Source organism: Triticum aestivum, chromosome 6D (genome assembly GCF_018294505.1).
Source record: "Triticum aestivum cultivar Chinese Spring chromosome 6D, IWGSC CS RefSeq v2.1, whole genome shotgun sequence".
Classification (NCBI taxonomy): Eukaryota; Viridiplantae; Streptophyta; class Magnoliopsida; order Poales; family Poaceae; genus Triticum; species Triticum aestivum.
In genome coordinates this window covers 100,275,624-100,295,191 of record NC_057811.1, presented here as the reverse complement: position 1 = coordinate 100,295,191, position 19,568 = coordinate 100,275,624, and the positions used below count along the sequence as shown (strand labels likewise).

The 19,568-nt window shown below is 44.3% G+C and overlaps 1 protein-coding gene, 1 non-coding gene and 1 pseudogene across 2 annotated transcripts; all 3 read right to left on the bottom strand.

Annotated features, from left to right (window-relative positions):
• Positions 1-13,960: 13,960 nt before the first annotated feature.
• On the bottom strand, positions 13,961-17,753 carry LOC123142491 (AAA-ATPase At2g46620-like). Its single transcript, XM_044561387.1, has 4 exons — positions 17,733-17,753; positions 15,974-16,102; positions 14,947-15,004; positions 13,961-14,859 (listed from the first exon to the last, which is right to left on the bottom strand). Exons 1-4 carry the CDS (start codon positions 17,751-17,753, stop codon positions 13,961-13,963), a joined length of 1,107 nt encoding a protein of 368 aa, XP_044417322.1.
• LOC123146472 (uncharacterized) lies at positions 15,682-15,861 on the bottom strand (annotated as a pseudogene).
• A 434-nt stretch (positions 17,754-18,187) lies between the features above and the next one.
• Positions 18,188-18,376, bottom strand: LOC123146477 (U2 spliceosomal RNA). Its single transcript, XR_006472740.1, has one exon. It is a non-coding gene; the product is annotated as a U2 spliceosomal RNA (small nuclear RNA).
• Positions 18,377-19,568: the final 1,192 nt, after the last annotated feature.

Genomic DNA, 19,568 nt, shown 5'->3' with positions numbered 1-19,568 from the left:
TCAACACCCGTTGTATTCGAACGTTAGAATCTATCACACCCGATCATCACGTGGTGCTTCGAAACAACGAACCTTCGCAACGGTGCACAGTTAGGGTGAACACTTTCTTGAAATTATTATAAGGGATCATCTTACTTACTACCGTCGTTCTAAGCAAATAAGATGCAAAACCATGATAAACATCACATGCAATCAAATAGTGACATGATATGGCCAATATCATCATGCTCCTTTGATCTCCATCTTCGGGGCACCATGATCATCTTCGTCACCGGCATGACACCATGATCTCCATCATCATGATCTCCATCATTGTGTCTTCATGAAGTCGTCACGCCAACGATTACTTCTACTTCTATGGCTAACTCGTTTAGCAACAAAGTAAAGTAATTTACATGGCGTTATTCAATGACACGCAGGTCATACAAAATAATAAAGACAACTCCTATGGCTCCTGCCGGTTGTCATACTCATCGACATGCAAGTCGTGATTCCTATTACAAGAATATGATCAATCTCATACATCACATATATCATTCATCACATCTTCTGGCCATATCACATCACATAGCACTTGCTGCAAAAACAAGTTAGACGTCCTCTAATTGTTGTTGCAAGTTTTTTACGTGGTTTGTAGGTTTCTAGCAAGAACGTTTCTTACCTACGTATGACCACAACGTGATTTGCCAATTTCTATTTACCCTTCATAAGGACCCTTTTCATCGAATCTGTTCCGACTAAAGTAGGAGAGACAGACACCCGCTAGCCACCTTATGCATCTAGTGCATGTCAGTCGGTGGAACCTGTCTCACGTAAGCGTACGTGTAAGGTCGGTCCGGGCCGCTTCATCCTACAATGCCGCCGAAACAAGAAACGACTAGTAGCGGCAAGAAGAATTGGCAAACTCAACGCCCACAACTGCTTTGTGTTCTACTCGTGCATAGTAACTACGCATAGACCTGGCTCATGATGCCACTGTTGGGAATCGTAGCATAATTTAAAATTTTCCTACGCTCACCAAGATGCATCTATGGAGTCTACTAGCAACGAGGGGAAGGGAGTGCATCTACATACCCTTGTAGATCGCGAGCGGAAGCATTCCAATGAACGTGGATGACGGAGTCGTACTCGCCGTGATCCAAATCACTGATGACCGAGTGCCGAACGGACGGCACCTCCGCGTTCAACACACGTACGGTGCAGCGACGTCTCCTCCTTCTTGATCCAGCAAGGGGGGAGGAGAGGTTGATGGAGATCCAACAGCACGGCGGCGTGGTGGTGGATGTAGCGGCTCTCCGGCAGGGCTTTGCAAGCTTCTGAGAGAGAGAGAGGTGTTGCAGGGGAGGAGGGAGGCGCCCAAGGCTTAGCTCTTGCTGCCCTCCCTTCCCCCCACTATATATAGGGCCAAGGGAGAGGGGGGTGCAGCCTTGCCCCTTCCTCCAAGGAAGGGTGCGGCCAGGGGGGAGTCCTTCCCCCCAAGGCACCTCGGAGGTGCCTTCCCCCTTTAGGACTCTCCCTTTTCTCTTATCTCTTGCGCATGGGCCTCTTGGGGCTAGTGCCCTTGGCCCATATAGGACAAGGCGCACCCCTTACAGCCCATGTGGCCCCCCGGGGCTGGTGGACCCCCTTGGTGGACCCCCGGACCCCTTTCGGCACTCCCGGTACAATACCGATAAAGCGCGAAACTTTTCCGGCGACCAAAATAAGACTTCCCATATATAAATCTTTACCTCCGGACCATTCCGGAACCTCTCGTGATGTCCGGGATCTCATCCGGGACTCCGAACAACTTTCGGGTTTCCGCATACATATATCTCTACAACCCTAGCGTCACCGGACCTTAAGTGTGTAGACCCTACGGGTTCGGGAGACATGCAGACATGACCGAGACGCCTCTCCGGTCAATAACCAACAGCGGGATCTGGATACCCATGTTGGCTCCCACATGTTCCACGATGATATCATCGGATGAACCACGGTGTCGAGGATTCAATCAATCCGTATGCAATTCCCTTTGTCAATCGGTATGTTACTTGCCCGAGATTCGATCGTCGGTATCCCAATACCTTGTTCAATCTCGTTACCGGAAGTCTCTTTACTCGTACCGCAATGCATGATCCCGTGACTAACGCTTTAGTCACATTGAGCTCATTATGATGATGCATTACCGAGTGGGCCCAGAGATACCTCTCCGTCACACGGAGTGACAAATCCCAGTCTCGATCCGTGCCAACCCAACAGACACTTTCGGAGATACCCGTAATGCACCTTTATAGTCACCCAGTTACGTTGTGACGTTTGGCACACCCAAAGCACTCCTACGGTATCCGGGAGTTGCACGATCTCATGGTCTAAGGAAAAGATACTTGACATTGGAAAAGCTCTAGCAAACGAAACTACACGATCTTTTATGCTATGCTTAGGATTGGGTCTTGTCCATCACATCATTCTCCTAATGATGTGATCCCGTTATCAACGACATCCAATGTCCATGGTCAGGAAACCGTAACCATCTATTGATCAACGAGCTAGTCAACTAGAGGCTCACTAGGGACATGGTGTTGTCTATGTATTCACACATGTATTACGATTTCCGGACAATACAATTATAGCATGAATAATGGACAATTACCATGAATAAAGAAATATAATAATAACCATTTATTATTGCCTCTAGGGCATATTTCCAACAGCATCATCATAATGAGCTCAATGTGACCAAGTGTTTGGTCATGGGATCATGCATTATGGTACGAGTAAAGTGACTTGCCGGTAACGAGATTGAACAAGGTATTGGGATACCGACGATCGAATCTCGGGCAAGTAACGTACCGATTGACAAAGGGAATTGTATACGGGATTGATTGAATCCTCGACATCGTGGTTCATCCGATGAGAACATCATGGAACATGTGGGAGCCAACATGGGTATCCAGATCCCGCTGTTGGTTATTGACCGGAGAGTCGTCTCGGTCATGTTTGCATGTCTCCCGAACCCGTAGGGTCTACACACTTAAGGTTCGGTGACGCTAGGGTTGAAGAGATATTAGTATGCAGAAATCTGAAAGTTGTTCGGAGTCCCGGATGAGATCCCGGACGTCCCGAGGAGTTCCGAAATGGTCAGGAGGTAAAGATTTATATATGGGAAGTCCTATTTTGGCCACCAAAAAATGTTCGGGATTTTTCGGTATTGTACCGGGAAGGTTCTAGAAGGTTCCGGAGTGGGGCCCACCTGCATGGGGGAACCCACATGAACGTGGGTAGTGGGGGCAAGGCCCCACACCCCTGGTCAAGGCGCACCAAGATCCCCCCTTAGAAGGAATAAGATCATATCCCGAAGGGATAAGATCAAGATCCCTAAAAAGGGGGGATAACAATCGGTGGGGAAGGGAAATGGTGGGATTTCTTTCCCCCACCTTTGCCAACGCCCCAATGGACTTGGAGGGTAAGAAACCAGCCCCCTCCACCCCTATATATAGTGGGGAGGCGCATGGGAGACGTACCCCTGCCCCTGGCGCCTCCCTCTCCCTCCCGTGACACCTCTCCCTCTCGCTGAGCTTGGCGAAGCCCTGCCGAGATCCCCGCTGCTTCCACCACCACGCCGTCGTGCTGCTGGATCTCCATCAACCTCTTCCTCCCCCTTGCTGGATCAAGAAGGAGGAGACGTCTTCCCCAACCGTACGTGTGTTGAACGCGGAGGTGCCGTCCGTTTGGCGCTCGGTCATCGGTGATTTGGACCACGACGAGTACGACTCCATCAACCCCGTTCACTTGAACGCTTCCGCTCGCGATCTACAAGGGTATGTAGATGCACTCCTATCCCTCTCGTTGCTAGAAGACTCCATAGATTGTTCTTGGTGATGCGTAGAAAATTTTAATTTCTGCAACGATCCCCTACAAAACATTCTCTGAGTGGACATGGCAAAAAGACACAACGAACCATAGCAAAAATTGCATTTAGTTGCCATGGAAAAAGACATATCTATAAACAATACTGATGTTGGTTGCCATGCCACATTTGCCATGTTTTTAAACATCTACTGACATTCCATGTTATTTTGAACATCTTTAGTTGCCATGGCAAGTTTGCATATTTGTGAACATGTTAATTAAAAAGAAGTTTGTTATGTTTTTGAACAAACTTAATTAAAAGAAGATACCATGTTTTTGCACATATTAAAAGTTTGCCATGGCAAGTTTGCCATGTTTTTGAACATTTTAAAATGCCATGGCAAATTTTTCATATTTTTGAACATGTACAAAATGTTGCCATGTTTTTGAACATCGTAAGTTGCCATGGCAAACTTTGCCATGTTTCTCAACAATTATAACTTTGCCATGGCAAGTTTACATGCTTTTCTCCAAAATCTCAAAAAATAACTAAATAAAAGAGAAGGTGAATCTTCCATCACTCTGTAAGCCAGCTATAAGCGGTGCGGTCCTTAATCTGTGTGTGTGCTGAACTATGAGCAAGTGCTAGTTCACCATGTGGAACGATTGCATATATATAGATGGACTCCGGACCAGCGTAGCATCTGCGCGCGTACATGCAAGACGCATGCATTCTAAAAGACTAAAACCGAAGTAAATTCACATATTTGTGGTGTGGGCTGCACAAAACACCAATGACCCATCCACCCAACATCTAGTTTGCATGCTGCCCTCGCTCATCCGAATGAGATGTCAAGAAAAAAGTGCTTTCAGGTTTTCAGCGAAGGGGACATTGCAATGCTTTTTTAGGGAAACTCTAACCGATCCCCAATAACCGGCTTTACTCCTCTAACCGGTATCTAACCGATCCCCAATCGGCGTTAGCGAAGGAAAATTTATCCTCCACCGCTCGGCGGCCGAGTAAAATTACATGCTCTCTAGCCGCCTTCTTTGCCTCTCATTCTCCCCCTCCCCGCCGCCGGCGCGCGCCCCCGCCGTTCCCCGGCCGCCCCCTCCTCCCAATGGCCGGACCTCCCGCCACTGATCCGCAGCTTGGATCCACGCAGCCGAGCCACATCCTCGAGCCGCGCCCCGCAACCCGAACATCTCTGACTGCCCGGACCTCGCTCTGCCGCGGAAGCCGCAGAGGAAATACCTCGGCGTCCGCCAGCGCGCGTGGGGGACCTGGGTGGCGGAGATCACCGAACGGGAGACCCACACGAAGAAGTGGATCGGGTCATTCCACACGGCGGAGCTCGCCGCCCTGGAATATGACCGGTGGCAGGTATGGTTCCACAGCACGGCGGCGACGCACAATTTTCCGTTTGAGAAGGCACTCGTCCACCTCGTCTCGTTGGCGCCGGGGGTGGTGGATGCGGCGACGGCTCGGGGGGACTCAGAGGTGAGGGAGGGCCTCACGACGGAGGCTGCCGACGAGGAATACATGGCGGACCTCCGTCGCCAGCACCCCGAGCATGTGGAGGCAGAGCGGGCCATCTTCGCGGAGCAGGCTATCGATGGCGAGGTCATCACCATCTCCGATGGCGAGGAGCAAGGCGGCGGCGACGACGGCAGTGCGGAGAAGGAGTTCGACGCCGAGGAGTGGCGGCGCATCTTCCTCAACTCCGGCGACGACGGCACCGCCCGGACCCAATGGGTGGTGGCATGTTGAGGCAAGATTGGCTCGATCTCTACTATGGCAAGGATGACGATGAGTATGAAGATTAGATTAGTTTTAGTTTATGTTTAGTTCTAGTTTTAAGTTTAAGTTTAGTTTAAATTTTGGTAGTTAAGACAATGAGTTAAATTTCGGTTGTTTAAATTTGATTGTTAAGACAATGTGGTCAATTCCGGTTGTTTAAATCGAAAATAGGTTGAACTATTGTGCAAATTTGAATTTTACTTCGTTATGTATAGGAGATCGGCTAGGTCCGGCCAAATCCTAGTGGAGTAAAAATACTTCAGTAAGGTTTTGCTCCATCGAATCCTCTGTTATATAATGGGGATCGGTTAGAGTTGCCCTTATGGTGTGTAGGAATTTTTAACCACTAAAGCATTTTAGTTAGAGTGATTGACAGTAAGTCATTTATTACTGTTTAATGTTTGAGAACATGGAAAAAAGAGAAGGGAGCTGTTGGGCCCGTTGAGCTGAAAATTGTTGACTCTGACGCCATGCTCGCTGGACTTGGCACAAGAACATTCACAAACAAACCGTCAGGCCAGATAAATGTCCACACTGTGTGGATAAACTAGCTGGCTGGTTCAAGCGATTCATCTAGGCGAGTATATGTAAGCTCAGGATGATGACGATATTCTTGAGAACAACAGAATCATACACATCACTACCATGGTCTAAGAAGTGTCTGCTATGAACTGTATATATACAACGTTGGTTTCTGCTTAGAGGCCCCCGCATTGCTCCTGCAGGGGAGACACGGGCGGCTCCTAGCCCTAGCCGCCGCCGGCCCTTCCCCTCCTCCCCATCTCCCTCGTCGCCTCCGGAGGGGGCCGCCAGCTCGCCGCGCAGCCGCTAGTGAAGGGGGCAGCGAGGATCTACCCGATTCGCTCCTGCTGGTGACGAAGGGTCGGGCTCCAAGGCGACTTCCTCGACAGTGAGGGCGGCGTCCTTCCTGCGGTGGGAGGCGCCCGCCGGGCGGCTGGCTGTGCCCTTTAGTGCTTGGGCTTGTTCTTTTTGGAGTACATTTTTTGTATATGTGAACAATATTTTTCTAATACACATCTAACATTTTCCAATACAAATTATAGATTTCTGTAATACATGGTCAATATTTTTTATACATATTTAACGCTTTCTAATTGATTACATTTTTTAAATACTTGTTCAACAATTTTTAAATGCTTGATTAAATTTTTTTATATACGTGATCAACAAAAATTCATCATTTCTCAATACATGGTCATCATTTTTCAATACAGGGCCAACATTTTTCTATACACATTTAACATTGTTCAAATGCGTGATCAACATTTTTCAAATACTTGTTGAACACTTTTTTTCAAATGCTAGATTAACATATTTATATACATGACTAAAAAAATGCACCATTTCTTAAATGTGTGGTCTGTATTTTTTTTTCTATAGACATTTAACATGTTATGTTTTGATCAACATTTTTCAAATACGTGTTCAATACTTTTTCAATTGCTTGATTAACATATTTATATACATGATAAAAATAATTCATCATTTTTTAGTACATGGTCAACACTTTTTCTACACATTTAACATTTTTCAAATACTTGATCAACATTTTTCAAATGATTGATTAAGATTTTTATATAGTACATGATAAACAATAATCTTTTTTAATATTTGATCAACATTTTTCAGTTGTTTGATCAACATTTTTCAAATACTTAGTCAAGAAAAAAATCAAATGATTGATTAACATTTTTTAAATATATGATCAAAAAATTTATAAACATTTTTAATACTTTTTTCATATATGTGACAAATATTTTCTTTATACACATTCAACATTATTCAAATGCTTGATCAACATTTTTTCAAATATTTTTATAAAGTATTTTTTGTAATATATATATTTAGAATTTAAAGTATATGTAAAAAAAAGCAGAAAACGTAAACAAACCAGAAAAGGAATGATCTTGCATCCCCCGTTCTTGGGCCGGCCAACTCACCCTCCCCTTCAGCGAGGTTGCCTGCCCATCTCGCTGAAGGCGAGACATAGTCGCGCCCGAGGTCCTCGGAGGGGGAGCTCCTATTTGGCGCGTTCGACGCCGTGGAAGCGAACGGGCGCCTACAGGCAAAGCTAGTGGGCCGGCCCACCGACGGGAGTAAACGTCTCGCGAAAAAAACATAAGAACCACGACTCGTACCCACACCTCTTAATTACAGGATTGCTCAGATAACCACTACACCACATGAAGATTAGCGATTTATTCCAAACACGAACGCTTTAAGAACCACCAGAGCCGCGCTATTCATTACGCATTTGTGAACTATTTGTTTTTTTTTGGAAAAGTCGATTTTAATGAAAATAAGTTCATAAATTTTGAAAAAAAGCTCATCAATTCTGACAAAGTTCATCAAATTTGAAACAAAAGTTCATCGATTAGAAGAAAAGGTTCATCAAATTTGTAAGTAGTTCAATGATTTCGAAAAAAGTTCATCAAATTTGAACAAAGCTCATAGATTTTGAAAAAAAATTATCTACTTTCAAGAAAAGCTCATCGAATTTGGAAAAAAGAGTTTATTGAAACTGAAAAAAGTTCACCAATTTTTAAAAAAGTTCATCGATTTTGGAAAAGTTCATCAAAATTAAAAAAGTTCATCGAAATTGAAAAATGATTATCAAATTTGAAACAAAATTCATCGATTTTTTAAAAAAGATTTAAACTTTTTTAAAACAAAATAATCTAATTTTAAAAGTTCATCAATTTAGAAAAAAAGGTTCACAGAATTTGGGAAAAAATCGAGCATTAAAGAAAACATAAAATAATGAACAGATAAGGATAAAGGAACTAAACGAACTAAAGAAATAAATAAAAGAAAGAAGGGAAGTAGATTTGCACATGATGGGTGGTGGCCTGGTGGTTAGCGCATAACCCTCGCAGCGAAGGGGTCGCAGGTTCGATCCCCGGGAGATCCTGTTTGGCGCCTTAAGCGCCCGAACACTCGCATCGCTTGCAAGTCAAGCCTTGTTCGAGCTTAGCTAAACACCACAACAATTGGACAAATGTGATTTTAATAGCGCTAGCAGTACATAAACTAGTATAACTGCTATTTATTTATCATTTAGATTTTTTTAAATCGTTCATTGATTTTGAGCCAAAGTTTCACAAACTTAAAAAACATCATCGATTTTGAGAAATAGTTCATCATTTTTGAAGAAAAGTTCACAAACATAAAAAAGTTTAAAGATTTTGGAAAAAGTTTAAAAAGTTCATCGTTTTCAAAAAAAAGTTCATCGGTCTTGAAAAAAGTTCATCGAGTTTGAAAAAAATATTCACAAATTTGAAGGAACAGTTCATCAATCTTGAAAAAAGTTCATCGGATTTGGAAAAAGTTCATCAAATTTGGAAAAAGGTTTATCAAATTTGGAAAAAGTTCATCGAATTTTAAAAAAGTTCATCTACTTTTAAAAATGTGGATGGATTTGAACAAAAACATCGAACGAGGAAGAAGGAAAAATAAAACAGAAGAACGAAAATAGAAAACGAAAAAAAAGGAAAGAGAAGATGATAAGTAAAAGAAGTGATGGAACTTAGCACATCAAGGTCCTTTGGCGGGGTAGTTACCACTGCGCGCCCTGAACTACCGAGTCGTTGGTTCGATCGCTAGATATCCCGGAATTTTTGTGCTTTGAATTCGCGAGCGAAAGAGCCAAACGGGCCGAGCCCACGTAAAGCGCCTGCAGGCTTGGGATTCATTCTGCACTTGGGCCAAGAGTGAAGATGTGGGCGACCGAGCGAGGACGCGTTTGTCTAAAGAAATCAAAAAAGAGGGTGACTCTACAAAACATTTGAAGAAAGCGGATGAAAATTCAGAGAAAAGGATGTGCATGCACGAGATCAGAATCGAATTAAGCATGTAATGTGTGCCACAACAGCTCAGAGGTCAGAGTGCAAGTACCAGATGACTCACGTACATGATTTTTCACAACAGAGAAAAAAACATCTCAAGGAGAACATGACACAACTCTATATATCCTTGGCTTCTGACGGATACCATAGGAGCATATTCTCCTCTACATCACCAATTTTTCTTTGTGAATTGATACGCAACATGTTCTAATTCAACATATTACATATATTATAATGAATCTGTGATTCATCCAAAAATATGCAATGTAGTGTTTTTCTTCTAGACCTCCGTTCATCATTGACGGGTAGTTTTTAACACTGACATAGACACGATTGAAGCATCTTCTTCTTCTTCTTCTTCTTCTTCTTCTTCAAAAGGAACATTGAAGCACCTGCTGGTATCCTTGTTGCACACATGGCATTTCTGTTTCAAGTTACAAGGTACACAAAATATATCAAGATGGCAATAATTACTCTTATAAATATTAATATAACTAAGTACCTCTAGATTGTACAACAATGGAAAAATATATGTCACTCAAAATTCAAAATTGTGCATTTGTTCTAGAAAAGGAGATTAAACGCTACAAAAATATACTTTTGTTTAGATCAACGCTTTCATATACAAGAAAACATATGTAACACAACTTCTATATATTCTACTAAAGTAAGTATGCGGCTACATGCCAACCAAGTACAAAGCCAATGATAAAGCACAAAAACTCACTGATATTTGTTGTGCTGCCGGATTAATTTGGATTACAATAATGCTAGACATGTGGGTAGTTTCTTATGGATTAAACTTATGGTCGCGTAGAGAAGTCATATTGAGGGGAACAGAGAAATAGGACACATAGGGTCCATAAGTTTAATCCATAAGAAGCGTCTATAAGTCTATTATTATTGTTTGGATAATGAACACGATATATTGGAGGAAAATTTAATCATGATATAAGTAGATGGTTAGGAAATAAACACAGTGCCATGATTAAAATTATGAAATTTGTTAAGAACCATGAATAGTTGTGAGGTTCGCAGTAAAAAAGGAGCAAACTCATCATGTCGGCATCATAATCATCATATAATGTAGCTAAATATGGGTCTGGCGACTCTAACAACATAATGAGATAAAGGTACAAAAGAAATAGCATCTTCTAATTAAACCATGTAAACTAGAATTACTGCTTTCATTCTCAAAAAAAAAAAATTTACCGCTTGCACTAGCTAGCAAGCATCAAATAAAAAAAATTGTAAAGAGCACCCAACAAGCAATGTGATAATTACAAAGGAAGGTGATAATATAACTAGGATGTAATAGAAATGTTTACCACTTCATATTTTCGATGGTGATAACAATGATGGTGGATAATTAGTATATACGTGTGTCCAGGATATGCCAGAATCGGTTTGTTTCTTCGTGCACATCCTGTCAACCTGCAATGTCTTGACATCTAGTGCGAAACATTCATAGCCCGGGCACTCCAATGATGAGCTGTCATATGATTTGTTTTCTTCCCCTATCAATAACATGTACTCCCTCCGTTCCCAAATATAAGTCTTTCTAGAGTTTTCACCAAGTGACTACATACGAAGCAGAATGAGTGAATCTACACTCTAAAATATATCTACCTACATCCGTATGTTGTATTCCGTTTGAAGTGTCTAAAAAGACTTATATTTAGGAACGAAGGAAGTACCTCTCAGTTGCACCCACGATATACTGTTGGCACCTTGAATCTACTGAGATTGTCTTCTCCAACCGCCACTCGTTTGATGTGGAATCCTCACTTTTACTTTGCCTAATGCTATAACAGAAGTCAGATGTGCTGTTCCCTTCATAATTGAACATTCCAAGTCTGCCTTCCCCCGCCTCCACAATGGTATACCCAATGGTTTCAGGTGGTAGTCCAATCGTGGAGAACACCATACCTTGGGTGTTAAGCACGAGCATGACATTCCAAAACTCTATCTTCCAGGAGAAGCATCCATAAGCGTAGTGGCGCAGGGATAACATAGGAGGTCTTGAAGTTCTCAAGAGCACACCTTTGTGGACTAGCAAATCGCTCCAAGCATGGCCCCTAGCCGCTCGCCATTGCTGGGTGCTCGAAGAGAAGACGAGGGCAACTGGTTTAGTCTGGCAACTTGCTAACAAGATCACTTGGAATGAAATCTTTTCATCTGCCACTGCTGCCAGCTCCTCCTTGTCGTGGGGAGCGAGGAAGGGATCACTTAGCACACAAATTGGATCCTCCGGCGATGCAGGTAGGTTGTCGGGAATTGGAGGAAGCAAGATGTATCGCTGGTGCAATGGGTCGCACACCACTCGATCGTTGAATATTTTGTGGTCTTTCTCACCAGTGTGGCGGCGGTTGAGGAGGACACGGCCATCACGGATGTCCTGGACAATCCAGCGGGCGGGAGGAGGGAGAAAGGAGAAGGAGAAGTCGGCAGTGAAGGCGATGCCCCGGGCAGCACATGCAGAGGGGTGAGGTGGGACGACGGGGTAGAACCCGGTCTCATCTAGGAAGCCTAGGATGGACGGGGTGTGGAGCTTGCCGAAGCGCCGAAGGACAGAACGGTCGGTGATTAGTCGGTGGAAGGACGTACAAGTGGCGGATGCATGGACAAGATCGGCTGGGGTTGGTAAGCGGAGGAAGATCTCCGGCAAGAGGTCGGCCAGGCGGTCATCGGTGATCTTTGTCGCTGTAGAGACCACCATTTTGCAAGGAGGAGAAGGGTTTTGGTGATCATCCATGAGTGACCACTTCATGCGGAGGGAATTAACGGGGTTGGATGATCTCGATCGAAGCAGGCAGTTGATGTTTCGTTGGTTGAAGAAATTTCCCGTGTTGCAAACATATATAGGCACCAGTAGCCAGTAGATGGTTGCTCCACATCGAAATGCAGTCAGCCCAGCTGTCGTTTAAATTGGAGGTTTTCTTGTCAGCGTGCGCTTGTATTTCGATATAACCAAAGAGTGCAAAATCAAGTGGCAACCTCCGCTTGTCTGCCCGGCCGGCACAATAGCGACGTGTTTACTGCTCCGTATTTTCTAATGAACTCATACTCGATCCGTCTCCGGGCAGCTCGCGGCCGGCGTCGACCGGCGCCGGCTGCTCCTCTCCGCTAGTGGAACCATTTGTTGTATTGCATGCAGCGAAGAATCGTTCCTAGGTCTGTCCTCTTTTTTTATTCTACGAAAGCTTCCTCGGACACAACGAGCAGTAGGAAATAGCACTGTAGGCTGAGGTAATAATCTATATATGTGTTCACATAGATATGCAGAAAAAGATTTTAAAACAGCTACGGATAGTGTCACAAAGGTAAAAACACAAAGAGACAGCGTGCTGACGGTGGAGGTTGGGCCCTCCCGCGTGCTGACGGTGCTGCTGCTCCGAGTCCCGGCTATTCTTCTTCGCTATGCAGGTCCCACTTCGGGGTGTCGTGGTGAGACAGCGTGGGAGACTCAAGACCGTATTGGCGCAGGGTGATGGACGGTATGGTGGCGTGCTCCGGAGCGCTCAGGGTGATGGTTGGGATCGGAAGAAATCCCTGTCGGCCTGGCCGACTCCGACGCGGTGGCGCCTGAGGATGCTGCCGGACCTTCCTGGAGGGCGTTGGGTGTCACCCTTCCTTTCTCCTTGCCGTGTACTGGGGAAAACCCTTGCAACAGCCTCGTCATCGTCGCGTTCTTTCTTGAAGGTGTTGTGTGGTACCGGCGCTTCGGAGTCGGAGCTTGGTGGAAGATCCCCGGTGGGCGCAGCGGTCGCGATGATTCTTCATTTTTGTTGATCCGTCGTTGTCGGTATTTGTGTGTTTTATATATTTTTTCGTTTTTTTTGGTGTGCATGTGTTGCTTCCGCCCCGGCACATATCGTGGGTTGTATCGGTGATGGTTGCTTTTATATAATACAAAGCGGGGAAAACCCTATTTCGACAAAAACACAACGGACAAAATATTATATAGTATATTATTCAGTTTGTTTGATGAGTTTCTCTCTGTGTGTAAACTGAATTTTGATTTGAAATTCTGTTGGGTTGTAAACACATAATTTATTGACACATATTTCTTTATGGATTCATTTAGAACTTAGTGGCGTGTGCAAGATCTGCAAGATCTGCAACTTCTGCGAGGATCAAGCTAGCAGCTAGTCCCGGTAGCACTGCAACTTCTGCGAGGATCAAGATCTAGTAAGCAGCAACAATACATGATATTAGGAGTATTCTCGGCCCCGAGATCAGCTGGAGATTAGGCAACTTCGCCGCCGATCAACTAAGCGCTCGTAAATGTTCGGATGGTCTAGGCTTACCAAATCCGTCCGGACCAGAGTCCACCAACTCAGGCTTGGACTCCACCACAAGCCCACTTTTTTCGAGTAATTGACAAAAAACTACCACATTTTACATTAGTGTCTCACAGAACTACCACATTTTAAAAACTGATCAAAAACTTTAATTAGTGCTAATTTCGTGACAAAATACTATTTGAAGACAGATCTAACCGGTTTAAACGCGATTCTGACAGAGCTGGCCCACCGGTCAGGACGGCGGCCGCGCTAAGGGCTGACGGCGCTCGCCTGCCGCCCGTTAGCGACCGCGGGGCGGTGTCCACGAGCAGCGCGCGGAGTTCGTCGGCGCCGGCGCGGGAGAGGTCGATGTCGTAGATGTCGTACCTGAGGAACCTCGCCATCGCAGCGGCGAACGTGGACTTGCCTGTGCCGCGCGGGCCGTAGAGCAGGTAGCTCCGGCGCCAGACGCGGCCCAAGCAGTGGTAGTAGGCGCGTCCCTTGAGGAAGCTCTCCAGGTCAGAGCGGACGCGGGTCTTGAGCTCTGGGTCCATGGCGACCGCGTCAAGCGTGGCCAGGTGGGTGAAGAGGGCCGACGCCCAGCGCGGCGCGAGGGCGCCGGTGTTGGCGTAGAGCCGCAGCTCGCGGCGGCACAGCTCCATCACGTCGGCGACGGACACGACGTGCTGCAGGTAGGGGCGCAGCATGCGCGAGCGGTCATGGCGGCGCACGCGGAGGACCAGGCGCTCCCCGCCGTTGGTGCACGCGAGGCACGCGCCGAGGAAGGCGTCATGCGCGGTGTGGCCCGGGCCGAGCTGGAGAGAGAAGTCGTTGCTCTTGCGGGCGGAGGAGAGCACGCAGGCAACGTCTGCGTCCTCGAGCGACGGCAGCGACGCCACGTAGGCCGCCGCCTTGCGGAAGAGCGGGTTCTCGGCCCCGTCGCCGCCGCCGCCGCCGCCGAAGCACGGCACCTCGTAGTACTGGTTCGCCTGCGCCCACTCGTCCGCCCACTGCCACAGCCGGCGGGCCGCGCGCGCCACCAACTTGTACGACCGGGTCCGACCGACGCGCGTGGCTAACGGGCGGCAGGCGAGCGCCGTTAGCCGTTAGCGCGGCCGCCGTCCTGACCGGTGGGCCAGCTCTGTCAGAATCGTGTTTAAACCGGTTAAATCTGTCTTCAACCCGACCTGGTAGTTTTTTGTCACGAAATTAGCATTAATCTGGAGTTTTTGATCAGTTTTTAAAATATGATAGTTCTGTGGAATGGTAACGTGAAATGTGGTATTTTTTTTCAATTACTCACTTTTTCCTCTCACTCCGTTTTCTCTCCTCCATCTCCTTCTTCATTGGACAAAGGCATTTAGCAGATATGGTTATTCATTTGCTAAACTGTTTTAATATTTTGCGGGGAATGCTAAACTGCGTTGGAGATGCATGCCAACAGCCAACCTACATGTTCAGACACCCCAAGTGCAAGAGCATACCGGGAAAATTCCCTAAAAGAAAAAGGAAGAAAGCCATGTCTCAAAGATTCCGAGGTCCCTGCGAACCAACATGTGGTTTTGGTTTTGAATGATTAGATGGACTGTGGTATACTCAGCCCACCAAGGTTCAAATCCTAATGCTCGCATTTATTTCTGAATTTATTTTAGGATTTCCGACGACGCGCATTCAGTAGGAGGAGACGTTCACGTCGACGACGGGGTGTTCAGTCTTTCGAAGATGCTCATAGGGATAGGGTATGCGTTCATAGGGGTGAGTGTATGCGTGTGTATATGAGCACTCGTATTTGTACCGTGTTAAAAAAAGATTCCAAGGTCCCAAAGATAATGAACTTGATTAAAAATTTGTGTATATAAATTCATTCTTTTTAGATAAAAGTTTGAATTTAATTTGGTTGGTGTGCGCCAAACCTAGGCTATAGTGCAACGCCTAGACGACACATGGGAGCCTCAGCAGCAAGCCACTGTGATGGACTCTTTCCCACAAAAAATAAATCTAATATCGTTGTGAACATATAATCCACATATCAGATATTAAACTGATAATAACAGATAAAGGTAAATACACCACTGGTGCTAGAACTTGCCATGAATGTGCACTTTAGTGCCTGAACTTGCAAAATACATTTAACTGGTTTCATAACTTGGCATGGGCGTGCATATACGGTTCAAATGGTGTTTGTATACGTCCGCGAAGCTGAGGAGGCACGCTAGCATCCCATGGGGCCAACTGTCGATGCCAAAGGTGCGTGCCCTGGTATTTTTTGCGAAAAACCTCTGAAATTGTTTTCTTTCAATAAGACCCTCGGGGAGAATCTGACAAATTATAAAATAAAAATTAGGTGTATAACTATAAGATAAAAATTACAACTCGTGTACTCGATCGAACCAGCAACGTACCAGTCGAGTGCATGCGGCTAGCCACTCGACAACTTCCCATTTGCTAATATTCAATGAATCATAACCTTTATAAACAGTTGGCCGAACAAAATAAATAAAAAGAGTTTAATAATTCAGCAAAAACAGCACCAGATCTGTGACCGAACATGGGACCAAAGCTTGTAGACCAGGCACGGATGCCACTCCAACCAATGAGTTGTCATGTATCAAAAGTACAAGTACTTTTTATGACGGTATAACAAACATAATTTCAAAAGAATGCAAAAATCTTCATGTCATTTTAAAAAGAATTCACGTGTTATTTTAAAACATATTCATAAAATTGGAAATATTTATGAATGATTAAAATAAGATTCCATATTATTCATGTGAGTATTTCAAAAAAAAGTATTATTCATGTCAGGATCCGCAGTCTAATGGCGCACTAGGCTTGTATTTTTTTATAGAAAAGACACAAACTTATATACTATATAAACTTTTCAAAACAACATAGTTTTTTGCTAAAGAATGAACACATTGATATACTAAATAAATAGTTTATTAAAAATGTAGAAATTTTAAACTTATATGAAAATTTATTTAAATATATGAACGTTTCTAAAATTACTTCCATATTTTTTTAAATGCGAACATTTTTTAAATTATAAAATATATTCTTAATTCATAATTTTATTATGTGTATTTCTGTTAAATTATTGCATAGGTATTTGATGAAATTATATGAAATTTTTAGCGTAATTTGTTATATATATATATGTACATTGTTTGCAACGCGATAATAATTTATGTATTTTTTAAAATGAAATAAAAAAGAACAAACCCGTTGAAAATTGAGCCACACTGTGGTTTGTTTTAGCCACACGGGCTCGTTATGATATAAAGCTAAATTTATCATTTTGCCATTCGGTGTTGTCGGTTGGAGTGGTATGTGCGGCCGCCATATAGCCCCTGGTTGCAGGTTCAAATCAATGCCACTATTTGCTGGAATAAATATTTTTAATTTATGTTGTTCTTTTTTTAGAGAAAATTTCCGATCTATTCATCTTCAATCAAGGAAGTACAACGAATACCAAAAATAAGAAAAAATAACATCCAGATCCATAGACCACCTAGCGACGACTAACAGCACTGAAGCGAGCCGAACGCACGCCGTTGTCATCGCTCCTCCATCGCCGGAGTCGGGCACAACTTGTTATAGTAGACAGTCGGGAAGTCGTCGTGCTAAGGCCCCGTAGGACCAGCACACCCGAACAGCAACCGCCGCAGATGAAGAATAACGTAGATCAGAAAGATCCAATCCGAAGACACGCGAACGTAGACGAACAACGATGAGATCAGAGCAAATCCACCAAAGATAGATCCGCCGGAGACACACCTCCACACATCCACCAACAGTGCTAGACGCACCGCCGGAATGAGGGCTAGGCGGGGAGACCTTTATTCCATCTTCAGGGAGCCGCCGCCGTCTCGTCTTCCCGAGCAGGACACAAACCCTAGCAAAACTGGAAGAAAAGACTAAAAACGGAGCCCTCCTGCCGACCCTTACCGAGATCCACCGCGCCCCCATGGCCCTAGGGCCACCGAAGAGAAGGCGAACCTGCGGCGGCGGCGGCGGCGGGAGGCAGAAACCCTAACTTTTTTGTGGAGGAACGAGGATAATCTACTATTGTGAATTTTAATTTATGTTGTTCAACTTTATGTTTATAAAGTATATGAATCCTTTCTTGACACTAAATTTGAACGGGTTGACTGGCTAGCCACGCACACATGTGCGTGTGGTTTGAACCCTGGACCAGTTTTAATTATTAATAGATTAATAGATACCACATGACACATGTGATAAGCAATCCAATCAATTCAAAAATATATATAGATTAATATATTTTTTCAATTTAACAATTTCTCTTTGAGGGCCTTTTTGTAAGGACAAATTATTTTAGGAGGTTTTTCAAAAAAAACAGGCCACACGCCTTATCCCTTACATCCTGACGTGCCTCGTGAGCGTCATGGACGTATAAAAACGAGATTTGAACTGTATATGCACGTCCGTGTCAAGTTATGAAACCAGTTCAATGTATTTTACAAGTTCAGGCACCAGAGTGCACATTCGTGGCAAGTTCAAGCACTAGTGATGTATTTACCTCTAACAGATACTACACTTGATCTTAGCCAAAAGGTCGAGAAAGGTATACTTTGAAACGATGGCTTCTGCCTTGTTTTATACAGTAGCTTCCCTCACCGCCTCATCCACGCTCCATAAACGAGGTGGTACTAAACCCAGCATGATTTTTGTTTTGTTTGGGTCACAACCATGATTTTGGGCTGAGCTTTCACCAACCGGCCTCCTTGTGCGACCGTGTTGTTTCGGGCTCCCAGGCCCAACAAAAAGTAGCAGCTCCAGGGTTTTTAAATGGCCCAGCAACGTGGCTTGGCATGCATGACTGTTGTCTTTTTTTTTTGTGAATCATGCATGACTGTTGTCGGCCCTGATTGTTGTAACCCTGGCTTCTCCATTATCTTTCTTGATCTGAATTGATCTAAAACAATAATCTTCTCACCCACAAAAAAAAATCTTCTGATCTAAAAGAGATGATAAAAGAAAGAAAAAAAAAGGTATCTTCTGATCTAAGAAAATTGCTAGCTGCTGAGCGTCTCCTTCAGAATCTGTTTGGATACATTTTGGTAGGAGCTGCACATCTTCCAAGGTAAGCGAAGATACTCACCTCGCAACTAGAGTTGTTAGGAGTAGTGCTACTTTGCTGACAAGAAAAAGACTAGTGTGGTATTCTCGAGCTCTCAACGAACTTTAAAGGAAAACTACTTAACGCGGCAGAAAAAAGGAAATCAAGTCATTGTTTAATTAACGTACATATAAATAATCATGTGATTCGATATGATTACATTACCTAACACAGATTGTAGACATGCTGATTTGCTTCGTTGCTGTTGACAAAACCTTTTCTCTAAAACTGTTGACAAAAAATATCCCAGCAAAGTTCACCAGTTGAGTAAGAAACGCATGGTATGTATGGTGTTGTATAGTATACATTAGTGCTCCTATCAGCAGCAGACGCCGACCGGGTTGGTCCGGAAAATCAAGGTAGTTAGGCATTTTCCGGCAGCTAGCTAAATCAACCCTTTCAATCCTCCCTTTAGTTCCTTTCCTAATCACAAGCAAAGTCAAGTTGGAAGAAGGAAGAACGATGCAATTAATCATACACAAAACAACACAATCATCCAGTAAACCAAGTAGAGTAAACTAACTAACTGATTAAATAGTAGTAGCACACAGAAAGGTGATGCGTGTTCAACCTTTGTGTCCTCCCTTTCCCCACAACAACCCAAACTTTGGGGTTTGAATATGCACGCATGCACTCATCTG

Excerpts from the sequence above, each read along its gene's own strand:
- LOC123142491 (XM_044561387.1), bottom strand. The coding sequence starts at position 17,753 with ATGGGGGCGCGGTGGATCTCG. Across the intron at positions 16,103-17,732 it reads TGGGGGCGCGGTGGATCTCG|ATTCTCCCCGAGGGTCTTAT; the intron begins GTAAGGGTCGGC and ends ATAATTTGTCAG. Across the intron at positions 15,005-15,973 it reads GCCTCCTCAGCTTCGCGGAC|ATTAATGCTAATTTCGTGAC; the intron begins GTATACAAACAC and ends CAAAAACTCCAG.